The 13,638-nt window shown below is 40.4% G+C and overlaps 1 protein-coding gene across 2 annotated transcripts in view; it reads left to right on the top strand.

Annotated features, from left to right (window-relative positions):
• The window catches only part of STK32A (serine/threonine kinase 32A), a gene marked incomplete at both ends in the record, with an annotated part of 106,162 nt that overhangs the window by 76,115 nt on the left and 16,409 nt on the right, over window positions 1-13,638 (top strand). The window contains one exon of one of the 2 annotated variants that reach the window (XM_082623385.1): window positions 6,240-6,329. The exons of the other annotated variant lie outside the window; for it this stretch is intronic. Coding sequence (XP_082479511.1) covers window positions 6,240-6,329 — 90 coding nt within the window. The remainder of the gene's footprint in view (window positions 1-6,239; window positions 6,330-13,638) is intronic. 2 annotated transcript variants of the gene reach the window in all.

The following is a 13,638-nucleotide window of genomic DNA, read 5'->3' as shown; positions in this document are numbered from 1 at the left end:
TAGAAAGCTGCTAGGGGAGGGAGTCCTAAATCTGCAAAGCTCTGTATCTCTTTAACTTTTACAAAAGGGATTTGCAAGTGGGACTGAAACCCCACGGACCATCCATCACTTATTATTTATTTACCTAGTTGCATTTTAAGCCTGATTTGCCAGACGCCATGTGTGCTCAGAGGGCTAAGAAACACTTTTGTGTATGACCTCTAATTTCAAAGCTTGAAGTCATTATTTATTTATGGACGGTCTAAAAAGATTTTCTCCACTTTCTTGCAATGCCTTATTTCTTCCTTCCCTTTACTGCTTCTGACATTTGGGAATAGTTTCTGAATCTCAGAAATGTGGGCAATGGTGAGGCAACATGAAGGTGACTTTCATTAAAGCACCAGCTACCTCTGCCTTAAATGGGAAGCAGGACCCCCTCTCACACCGGTGCAGATAAACTCTGTGGAGCTTCACAGCTGTGGACAAGGCCTCCCCCAGCCTCTAGAGGCCATCTTTGCACGATGTACAAAAAGGTGCTCTGTGTGCCCACCACAGCCTTGGGAAGGTGACCACTGGTAATATAGAGCCTGATTTTGGGTTCTGTCCCCACTTCCCCCTCACCTGCTTGCCTTTGTGCCCCATATATTGCTCAACCATTTGTCAGGACCCTGAATGGAGACATATTGGTCCTGTCAACCAAAAAAATGTACCTTCCATTCAGAGAACAACGTTTTGGTCTTGGATCTCAAACATGGCTTCATCTTATTCCTACCATGAGGTCATCCTGTTCTCTCTCATTCAACTTCTTTCTCTTCCTCATTTTCTTGTCAACTTGGTGATTGTAGATTAGGAGAAAGATCCAGGAATAAATTAATCTTCGAGTTTATCCACGCTTAGAGACTACCCTTGGGAAAGATTGTGTGATATCGTAGATAAGAGTGTGGGGTTCGGAGCTCAAAACCCAGTTCTCTCACTCACCAGCTCTGAGACGCTTGACAGGTTGCCTAAAACTTCTCTGCACCTTAGATTCTTCAGGGATGAAAGGTATCCTTACTTCTCAGGGTAACTGTAAACACTAGCTGACACCCTGCTTATAAACTACTTGATTGCCACGTGCACAAGGAAATCACTCAATAACAGTTAAATGCTAGTATGACTCCATGAGTTCGTAGGGGCTTTCTCCCCTACAGAAGGAAGCTTAGGTGACTTCATTTTGTTTTATATGACTTTATCTATATCATAGAGCGTAAGTGAAAGCTGGGTCCTCACCTGTCTTTACTAAAGAATTATTTTGATTCCAGGTGGGATATACCAAAGATTGTGTGTGTCTACTTCTTAGGTCTTGTGTTTAAACAATCTTCTCTGACACTTAATTCTCAGGTAACTACACTTTCAGTGGCCCATTCTGCCTTTCCTTCATGCACGCAGGGGGTTAAGCCCACGTTTCCGGGCATTTTATTCTTGGTTGGACTGGGGCTCTGTTACTTAGGGCCTACAAGCAGGCATCCTGGTCTGCCTGAGGGACGGTCCTAGTCTATACCTGTTATCTGGTGTACTATTTACAAAGATCTTTTTCACTCTCAAGTTCTGGCGTTTGGACAATGGCTTAAGAGGGGGCTTTTCTATATTTGTTCCCATCCTAAACTCAACTGGAGGATCACTGCAGTCAATGAGAGAAACATTGCTTTGGGAAGGACTGGATACGTGAATGGGATAGAAGCAAGCAAACAAAAAGGTTGCGAGTCATTCTCTAAGCATTGTCCTGGGGATCCCTTTCTGGAGAAAATAATTTGTTGAGGTTATTTACTTTCCATTTATTCAAATTCTGAAAAATTAAGCTTTCAGGCATTGCTCAGGGACCATAATCAACTACTTTGAAATGAAGCGATTCCCGGTGGCCCTCGCTCCCCAGCTCATTATGCAGAGCTGCTCTTGTGACAGCCAACTGGACCACAAATCAATGCCTGCCTCTGGGAGTGCTTTCTGGTGTGATTTGCCAAGGTCTCACGTTCGAAAACTTCATTTGTCTCCTCTGTCCACATTTATAACTTTTCACCCTTTATGGACAAGATCATGTACGCCTCTTGCATGGGGATTTAGCAACTGTAAAGGATAGTTGTTTACCTCTAATACACCTCCTATGCCCGTTCCTCCAAGGGAGCTGCATATTACACCACATGGCTTATATTTTAATTCAGCACCATCAGTAAGAGGCAGAAATTTTGTTTTACTCTTACTGATTCATATTGGTTCATGTTCATCAGAAAAGGCTGATATTTAAAGGAGCTAAATTCTTTTGTAAATGGAGAATCCTTTCACTGGTGTGAATGGATATTCCTTATACATCAGAATTTGACTTTAAAAAGTCTGTAATTTAGAGCATACCTGTTCTCCTTAAATGTCTCACTCGCTAGTTCAGAGCCCAAGATGGCATTAGATCTTGCATGGCTCATAACCAACTGTCCTGATATATAGGTTTCATGTCCTACCATCTTAAGTACCCCATCCAATTCTATCAGTTCAATAGTGTCTAAAATTCTTGTGTTTTTCCTAAGCTATTCAGTAAATAAGTGCTGCATACAAGGAGCAATAATGCCTCCCTGGTGTATCTGAGAGAATGACAATTACCACATCATCTATAATTTAGGTTTCTTAATATCATCCCTAGTCACAGGGAACAGAGAAAGGCAAAAACTCCATTTGGGGGTATGAGGAAGAAATAATCCTGCTACCTTAACAGCTTCTCCCTTGCAGAGTCCCAAAATGTACCTAAAAATCAAGTGGGTAGCATCTTAAAACCTATATATACATATACATATATGTATAGTATATATATACACACACACACATGCACACACACACATATATATAGGAGAACTCTGTACCCTATCCCCAGATAATCAGGTGTATAAGTCTCTGCTAGTGCCTAAGGATATGAATTTTTAATAAGAATCCTAGTAAAATGTGGCACACATGATCTAACTATTTTTGAGTTGAGGAAATTTTTGAAAGTTAGAGGAGCCATGCCAACCAATTGGTTATGGTGTCCTTGAGGGCTGTGTTGAGAAACATCCTCAAGCTGAACACAGGCACAGTGAGAAAGAGTATAAGTAATGACCACAATGATGACTAAATTCAGTGACTCAATACTATGAACTCCAGTTTTTAATGTGATTCGGTGCCTCAAGGTACAGAGGTGAAAAGAGCTGGCAGATCACTCCCTATAGGGTGTTCACAGTGAGGAAGTTCTGAGCCTTGTATCTGAAAAACTTCACAGTAAGGCAGTGGTTCTAACTGGGGATGCTTTTGCTCTACTGTTTCTCCCTGCAGGGGACACCTGGCAATGTCTGGAGACATTTTTGATGGTCAGGATTCTATCCAGGAGAGGGAAGTACTTTTGGCATCTAGTGGACAGAGGCCAGGGATGCAACTAAGCATTCCACCATGCACCGCACAGCCCTTCACAGCAAAGAATGATCAGGTCCAAGACCTCAATAGTTCCAGGTTGACAAACTCTGTTTTAAGGCCCCCTCAGAGCCGGGGCTTATGGAAGAGGCCAGAGTGGTCCCTCACACCCAAGCAATTCCTGTGTCCCTCCATGAGCAGGTGACCAAACCTTCCTCTGGGAGCCAGAACTCAGATTCATTTCCACAGCACAGAAGGGAACATGGCAGAAGGATCCCCACGGTGAGCACAGGGAAGCATGGCAGCATCCTGGGCCAGGAATGGAAACATCGGGGCTGGTGGCCAGGGGCTCTGCTTTCCTTGTTCAGCTTGAGGGCACAGGGCAACAGTTTCCAGTAGATCCTGACCCTCAAATGATTCCTCCCCATTGTTTACTATGCACCCTGGTGGGGGAACCCTGAGCCAACCAGCAGATAGTTCTTTTAGTTTGTTCAGCTCTTTGGTCTTATGATAAAGCGCAAAAAGTTTTTGGGCGATTTATAACCCACCAAAGACGTCCTGGACCAAATTCTAGATCCTAATTCTAGCTCTGCTACTTCTACGCACTGAGAACTTAGCCACAAACAGCTCTTCTGTAAAACAGGAGCTACTTCATTAGGCTAAAGTGTACGAAAACCTTTTGAAAATTGCAATTAACCATATGAATGTAAAAACTACTACTTATAACATTAACATTCTTTCAACCACATTCAAAAGAAATGTAATGCGTGAGTACTTACTGCAGTCAAGATCTTCTACTAAGCCTGGTCTTCTTTTAAAAGTGTGGTCTCAAACTTTACTGGGTATCAGAATCACCTAGGGAGCTTTTTAAAACACTGGGCCCCCATCCTCCGAGTTTCTGATTCAGTATGCAGAGGTAGGGCCCAGGAATTTGCATTTCTAACACTTTCCCAGGTGATACTGATGCTGCTGGTCTGGGGACTGCACTCTGAGAACCAGCTGACTCTGAAACATCCTCTACCTTCTACTTCTACATGAGCATAGCCAATCATAGGACTGAGTCGGCTTAGAGCACCTGCTCAGGCTAACGTAGAGTATCCCGTGCCTGGCTGCCCATCTGAATCACCTGTGGAGTTTCTTGTTCTGTTTCTAACATGGATGCCTGGCTCTCCCACCAGTCCCACTGCACTGGTGTCCCAGGAGAATGAAGTCCGGGCGTGTGGGTTTCACAAAATCACTCTGGAGCGTCTGATCATGACAAATAGCAACTTCCTGCCAAATGCTGAGCAAAGCCTTCCACAGTATTATTTCATTTGATCTTCCCAACAACCTCATGAGAAGATGACTACTATCATCTCAACTTTTCAGAGAGGATAAGTCACCTTTTTGAGGTAGCAGAGCTAGTTAGTATTAGAGCCGGGACTTGAAGCCAGGCAGTCAGACTCCAGAGAACAGGCTCTTAATCATTAAGTCTCCAGGCTCACCTGTTTTGTATCAAACCTTGGGAAACATTGATCCAGTGCTTTGAGCGTGACCCATGGGGAGAAACAGAGAAAGAAAATACTGAAACAACCTATATTATGATAGGGTGATTTCTGGAAATCATCTGTTGGTACCACTTATGCAAGAATACCTTCCCTTTCAGCTTGATGAGCGCTACTTTTACTTTATTAAAATGTCATCAGATATAAACAAAACACTTTTTGCACCACACAAAACCCTGGTGATAAAGACAGTGAGATTTATCGTTAGCGGCAGGCTGGATGCTATCAGGAGCAGACAGTGCAGTTGGCAGGGGGAGCGTGGTCTGTGGGATATGGAAGAAGAATCCCCTCCAGTTACCACCATATCTCATCACAACCACAGAAGCATGCAAATGGAAATGCCAACACTTCACGATCCTCTCAAAGCATATGAATTTCCTGCCAACAGCTGACAGAACGGGCTTATCCTACTTCTGGCTGTGAATGCAAGGACCGTAATACAATTTGTAGGGTGTGCCCCCTGCTGAACTTAAGTGTTAGACCCACACTATATTGCCATGAGTGCGAACACTGCAGAGAAACCCTAGAGATCATCTAGTCCGCCCATGAATTTTTTTTTTTTTTAAGGGAAACTTAGGTTCAACACAGGAAAGGAACTGCAAGTGTATGATGTATTTGGAGCAGAATTCAGGGCAGGACCTAAGTCTCCTGGCTCCCAGTCTAGGGCTCTTTCTAGAGCCTCTTTAAAAATAAAACTTGACTTTTCCCTACTTTCCCTTGGTACATTATTTTGTTGGGGACCACTGGGGGACAACCTGAACTATCAGACAAAAAACTACTAATGATATTCAGAAAAACAAGGAGAGAAAGAACTCTTTCTTGGCAAAGAAAGAAATATATGCATCCACAGTCATGTCTGCTTTGTATTAACAATATTTGTTTCTTAAAAAAAAAAAAGATCCTGTAAAGATGCTTGGAAATTTGATACTTCAAATAGTTCTTATCTGCCCCCCTCTTGATTCTCACAGGCTGTACCAACTTAAAATGCTGACAACAGGCAAACATTGCCTAAGTAGAATTTACCAGAGCGTGGGCTCTTAAAGACCAAGGTTAAAACTTTCTGACATTGAACTACAAATTTACAACCAGACATTAACCTTTTCATGTTTTGGAACCTGGAGGGATGCTGCTTTAGACTATATTGGTCTTGAGGATAGGATAATTGAGTTTTTACTGTCTGTACCCAATTGCTAATGGCGTACAAGAATTTACAAACTAAGCTTCCAGGTACTATTGATAAAAAAAAAAAAGCGTGGTCTGCCACTGGGTTGAATGGAACTTAACGTTCTCTGTGGTCCTTCTCCCTCGCAGGGCACGTGCACATCACAGACTTCAACATTGCTACGATGCTACCTGTGGAGATGTGCATCACCACCATGGCCGGCACCAAGCCTTACATGGGTATGGGCCCCCTGAGCCACCATGGCGACTAAGAGGAAGGCTTCTTTATTCATTCCTGTAGACACCATGTACTACGGGTTCAATCATCTGTAGGGCCTTGCAGCTAGAAATGACAAGTCCCCCTCTGACTTTACCTAGAGAGCTTCTAATTTCACAGGTCTGCGATGAGCCTCAGGAATCTCCTTTTAGCAAGCACCCAGTCTGATCTTGATTCAGGAGAGTCATGGATTACATGTAAAAACACTATTTTATGAGTTATTAAGGACAGTTTCTACCTACTTCCTGATGAAGAATATTAATAATTAATTCAATAAATATCTACTAATTGCCTCTATGGACTCAGCACTGTTTCAGGTGCTGGTGATCCTGCAGGGAGCAAAACATACAAAGTCTCCAGCCCATGGAGCTTACCTTCTAGTAAAAGGAGTTTAAAAAAAAAAAATAGAATCAAACAGAGAAGGTACAGCCATAAGTAGGATGGTAATAAGTCACATAAGTATTATTATAACCATGATTTACATAATCCTGCATAACATGCACAGGGCTGTAAGTTCACAAAGTAACTTCCAGTTATAATTTTGGTTTTAGGTTTATCACCACAACAATCCCATGAATAATTTGAACTTGAAATTAAAGAGCAATGCCACTTTCTTTCAATATTTCATTCTCTTCCTCATGGAACTAAAGAGAGAACTAAAGAGAGAGAGGAAAAGAGAACTGTGCAGGGCCACCTCACTTTCCAAGAGAAAGAAATCATCTGTGGGGAAAAATGAGCCTGATTTTATATGGTATTTGAACAACTGTAAGTTCCTGGCTTCCAATTATCAGTGGGGGGAAGAAGTCTCCTTTGTCCTTCTAAAATAATGGACACATATAATTCAGCCTATTTTCTTGCCCGAAACCCATGGTACTCAAATGATAAAAAGGAATCTCTGAGACTGCTGGTCTGATGAGTTTATTCCCCAGGTTTCCTGGGTTTCCACATTAAGGGCTATTTGCTTGGAGCCAAATCAGAAAATGTGCATCTGGGTTTTCTAAGCCTGGTTTCCATGGTGAAAGGAGTAAAGGAAGACCATCTTTGTTTTCTCTCCCCAGTGATTTTAAATACAATATCCATATAATTTGATTCTCCTAAAAGTTGGCATTTCCAGTCTTTTCATGACATAGAGCTAGGAAATTGGAATCCAGTCAAGTTTCTCTGCACCTCTCCACCCTCACCCTTACAATTAACAATTACTAATATTTATTGAAAGCCTTCTAGGGACCAGACAATGTGTTAAATGTTTTGCATTCACTGACTCATTAATTTTTTCTCAACAACCCTGTGAGGCAAACTGTAATTATCACCATTTTACAATGAGGAAAATAAGAAGCTAAGTAATTTGCTCAAGATCACATGGCTAATAATTGAAAAAGCCTAGATTTAAAGCAAGCTCGTTCTGACTTTAGAAAACCAAGCTTCTCCCTAAAAGAGAGAAATTTAAAAGTTTATGTATTTATGATTCTTAAATAGATGTAAGCTGAATTAGGTAGGCCACGCTCTTAGAAATGTTTCTAGTTTTATTTTAAAAAATGAATATCTGACTGTCAACGCTTATATTTTCATCCAGACGTTGTTCTTGCCTTTGATTTTTGGATGGGAATCTTCCTAAGAGGTACCACAGGCAGAAGTCTGCTTTCTCTTTTTAAAAATTATGTTCCCAATAATTTCGTAAAATCTACCTAACAGACATTCACCAGCACTCATTTTATAGCATTCCTGCAGAATGTAATTAGCAATTACCCAGAAAGAAAAAAAATTCTAAAAAGAAAGAAAACTAGGATGAAATACTGAATGAAGATTATAGAAATATACAACATTTTCTAATGTAAGATGCTTAGCATATTATATAGCAGCTCCTCGACTCTGGCAATAAAAAGATGAGCTGTCTGTCAGTTCTTTTTTTTTTTTTTTTTTTTGCGGTACACGGGCCTCTCACTGTTGTGGCCTCTCCCGTTGCGGAGCACAGGCTCCGGATGCGCAGGCTCAGCGGCCGTGGCTCACGGGCCCAGGCGCTCCGCGGCATGTGGGATCTTCCAGGACCGGGGCACGAACCCGTGTCCCCTGTATAGGCAGGCGGACTCTCAACCACTGCGCCACCAGGGAAGCCCTTTTTTTTTTTTTTTTTTTTTAACATCTTTATTGGCGTATAATTGCTTTACAATGGTGTGTTAGTCTCTGCTGTATAACAAAGTGAATCAGCTATACATATACATATATCCCCATATCCCCTCCCTCTTTTGTCTCCCTCCCACCCTCCCTATCCCACCCCTTGTCTGTCAGTTCTTAAGCACCTGCACCCAACAAGGAAGTTTTACTTTTTTGAATTCCTCATCTTCTACCTCCATGCTCTTTCCAATCAACTCCAATCCCTCTTTCTCCCAACCCCTGGTCTGTGTGAATATCATCCAGATCACTTAGAGCTTAACCAATTAAAACATTCCTCTTCTCCAAATTAACCAAACCAAACAAACAGATATACTATGGAAAATGTGTAAAATGCTGATTAAGCAATGGGGAAATTAATCTCTCTACTTGTAGATATTTAGGGTTTCCTTCCAGACCTTTATTCTGTATACACACAAACACATTTTTTTAAGTTGGATCATACTGGAGTTTTGCAACCTAAATTTTCACTTTAAAATGTAATAACAATAATAGGCATCATATAGTGAGAATCTATTATGTCCCAAGCATTTTGCTAAGTTTCTAACATTATATCATTAAATTTTCAAAGCAACTCAACGAAATATGTTTTCATAGGTTAAAAATAATCGGGCCTACAGAGAAAGCGACATGATTATAATCACACAGCAAGCAACGGGCAGAGCACAAAGTTAAATCCAAATCGAAAACGTCTCAAGTCTGGAATGTTGATGGTGATGACAACAGAGCAGGAGGGGTAATGGCTGACATTTACTGAGCTCTTTCTATTGGCCAAGCACTGTCCTAAGTGCACGTGTGACATCATTTAAACTAAAAGCAATTCAGTTAGGGATGCCAGAGTCTAACCCTCCACACGCTGCTGTGCTATCTCTCTGCCTCCTGGCAATAAGCATGTCTCAGCCAGAACGGAAACCACTTCTCTCTGACTTCAGAGCCCGGCTCTGCACAACTGACACTACTTATTTTCCCAGGCCCATATATATAACCACCGTTTTTAATGTTCACGTGCTACAGAGTTAGAGAGCTGCATCAAAATCTATTGAACCACTTCTTTATTGTTGAATTTTAGGTTATTTCTCATTTTGAAATATAAATAAATTTGTGATAAAAGTCCTGTTAGCAGAAATATGTGCTACAACTTATTTCCCATGATAAATCCCCATTCAAGGAATTTCTGGTCAAAGGGTATCTATGTTAATGCATTTCCCTCCTGAAAGTTTGCGTTGATTTCTACTCATTTGCTCTGGAAGCACCTGAGGATATTCACTTCCTTGCATCCTAACCAGGGCTGCACTGTCAATATCTTTTATTTTATTTTTATTTTATTTTATTTTTTTTTCTTTTTGCGGTATGCGGGCCTCTCACTGTTGTGGCCTCCCCCGTTGCGGAGCACAGGCTCCGGATGTGCAGGCCCAGCGGCCATGGCTCACTGGCCCAGCCGCTCCGCGGCATATGGGATCCTCCCAGACTGGGGCACGAACCCGTATCCCCTGCATCGGCAGGCGGACTCTCAACCACTGCGCCACCAGGGAGGCCCTGCACTGTCAATATCTTAATCTTTGCAAAAAAGATAAGTGAAAATGGTACCTCATTATGACATGAAAATTGCTTTTATTTTACTTCTTTTGTAAATTGCCTGTTCATGTTCTTTGCCCATTTTCTGTTAGAGTGTTAATACATTTTTTTCTATTTCTTATTATGTAAAGAATTCTTGACCTTTATATATAAAGGATTTTAAATTCTAATGTATCATGTGTTATAAATTTCCTACTTTTTAGTTGCTGTTGTTCTTATAGCATTTTTGACATGAAAACTATGTTCCTAACATCAAACCCTTAGTCATATTCTTTTGTAGTCTATTTTATTTTTTTATTTTTAAAGGTTATACTCCATTTATAGTTATTATAAAATGTTGGCTATATTCCCTGTATTGCACAGTATGTACTTATAGCTTATTTTATACCTAACAGTAGTTTGTATGTTTTAATCCCCTACCCTTATATTGCCCCTCCCCCATATTGCCCCTCCTCTCTTCCCTCCCCCCACTGGTAACCACTAGTTTGTTCTCTATAACTGTGAATCTGCTTCTTTTTCGTTATATTCAAGGGTTTTTTAAAAATTTTTTAACATCTTTATTGGAGTATAATTGCTTTACAATGGTGTGTTAGTTTCTGCTTTATAAGAAAATGAATCAGTTATACATATACATATGTCCCCATATCTCTTCCCTCTTGCATCTCCCTCCCTCCCACCCTCCCTATCCCACCCCTCTATGTGGTCATGAAGCACCGAGTTGATCTCCCTGTGCTATGCGGCTGCTTCCCACTAGCTATCTATTTTACGTTTGGTAGTATATATATGTCCATGCCAGTCTCTCACTTTGTCCCAGCTTACCCTTCCCCCTCCCTGTGTCCCCAAGTCCATTCTCTAGTAGGTCTGTGTCTTTATTCCCATTATGCCCCTAGGTTCTTCGTGACCTTTTTTTTTTTTTTTTTTTAGATTCCATATATATGTGTTAGCATATGGTATTTGTTTTTCTCTTTCTGACTTAACTTTGCTCTGTATGACAGACTCCAGGTCCATCCACCTCACTACAAATAACTCAATTTCGTTTCTTCCTATGGCTGAGTAATATTCCATTGTATATATGTGCCACATCTTCTTTATCTATTCATCTGTTGATGGACACTTAGGTTGCTCCCATGTCCTGGCTATTGTAAATAGAGCTGCAATGAACATTTTGGCACATGACTCTTTGATGTTGTATTTTTTAGATTCCACATATAAGTGATATTATACAGTATTTGTCTTTCTCTGATTTATATCACTTAGCATAATACCCTCCAGGTTCATCCATGTTGTTGCAAATGGCAAAATTTCATTCTTTTTTATGGCAGAGTAGTATTCCATGGTATATATCTACCACATCTTCTTTATCCATTCATCTGTTCATGGACACTTAGGTTGCTTCCAGATCTTAAACCATTAGTCTTTTTACTTTATAGTTTCTACCTTTGATGATATTCTTAGCAAGATCTTCTTACCTCTAGATTTTAGACATGGTTACCTATATTCTTATTTTTGTTATAGTTTAATTTTTCTTAATCCAGCTATATATGTGGTAAGATATACAGTAAGGATATGACTTCATTTTTGTTATATTCTTGTTGTTGTTGTTTTGTGGTACGCAGGCCTCTCACTGTTGTGGTCTCTCCCATTGTGGAGCACAGGCTCCGGACGCGCAGGCTCAGCGGCCATGGCTCACGGGCCTAGCCGCTCTGCGGCATGTGGGATCTTCCCGGACCGGGGCACGAACCCGTGTCCCCTGCATCGGCAGGCAGACTCTCAACCACTGCACCACCAGGGAAGCCCCATTTTTGTTATATTCTTAAATAATTGTTTTGAGACCATGTATCAAATAAGATCCCATACATGCTGATTTGAAACATGTTCATCATAAACTAAGTATTTTTATGTACTAGCATCTATATTCTGTGGCTTTCAAATCAATTATTGTAGCTTTATAATGTGGTTTAACACATGGAATTGCAAGTCCCTTTATCCTTTTTCAGAAAACCTTTATTATTCACATATTTTATAGAGGAAATTTAGAATCATTTTTGTAAATTCCATGAATTATTTCTGTTGTACTATATTTATATATCAGGTTTTGGCCCCTTTCTTTATGTCCTGAGCAGAATCTACTGTCCAGTTGCTTTAAAATCTGAAAGCCAAACAATGGAAATCCAAATAGCTAATAAATGTATTAAAGCATGGGCAAGCTTATTAGTAATCAGGAGAATGCCAATTTAAACCACAATGGAAGACCATTACATACCCACTAGATTGGAAAAGTCACAAGGTTAGTTAATATCGAGTGTGGATAAAGAGGTTGAACAAAGTCTCACGTGTTGCTAGTCAGAGCGTTAATTGGTACAACCACTGTGGTAAATAGTTTGGCATTATCTAGCATGGGTGAAGATGCACAGCCCATCCCAGAATTTCCCCTCCCAGAAATGTCACCTAAAGACGTGTGGACTTAGAGGAGTCTTACATGTGCAGGAATGTTCATGAGAGCATTATTCAAAATACTCCAAATTGAAAACAATCCAAATGGCTATTAAAAGTAGGAAAGGTAGGTAAATGACAGTGTATTTGTATGGCTTTGAATGTGAACGAACTATGTGCAGCAAGTTGGATAAATTTTATACACATAATGTTGAACAAGAAAAGCAAGTCAACAAAGAAAACAAGCAGTAAGATTTAACACACACACATACCCATGTTATATATATGCACAAATACATATACATATGTTATACACACATCTGTTATATATACATAATGTCATATACATATATATATATATACACAACATACATATAACATATGTATTACTAAAATAGGCAAAACTAAGGTGTTGCTTAGAAATGCATACACAGGTAGTAAATCTATGTAGAAAGGCAAGAAGAAAATTACCGACAGAAATTCAGGATAGTGGTTACTTCTATGGTTGTAAACAGGACAGGACCCAGTGGTGGAGTCAAGATTCTATATTGTGCCCTGTGTAAGGTTACGTGGCCATTTACTTAAAACTGCTTGTTAATTTTTATTTTATGTTATATTTACTTTTCTGAATGGAAGTATGGAAATAGTTTAAGAACTAAATGAAATACTCAACGTCTTATTTGAAGGAAACTTAGTCCCTCTCCACCTCTATTTGTACCATCTCAGGAGCAAGGAGTCCTCCTGCAGGGTTGATGGAAGCCCTCAGCATCTCCCTGCCCTGACTTTTCAGCTCTTTGAGGGCTCAAAGAATTACCCATCTGTTATGCTTTTGTATGTTGCCATCATGTTTTTTCTTAGTGTTCTTTCAAAATTCCTCAGTGCCTAGCATACCATGAATATTTGTTGAATGAATGAATGCATATTCAAAGGTCTTCGTGCGGGAAAACAGTAAGTAGAAGAGGATTCTACTCGTATAAACTCCAAGGGTGGTCTAAGACCACAGAATACACAGCTTTCATAGAGTGATGTTTATGCTGGTGGATAATTTCTTAGCACAGTTGTCTGTTTATCCCTCAGAGTTCTCTGCAGCTTCTC

The sequence above is a fragment of the Mesoplodon mirus genome (genome assembly GCF_964341445.2).
Source record: "Mesoplodon mirus genome assembly, chromosome: 5".
In the NCBI taxonomy this organism is placed as follows: Eukaryota; Metazoa; Chordata; class Mammalia; order Artiodactyla; family Ziphiidae; genus Mesoplodon; species Mesoplodon mirus.
Note: the sequence above shows the minus strand (reverse complement) of the source record. Positions and strands in the feature narration are given on the sequence as shown.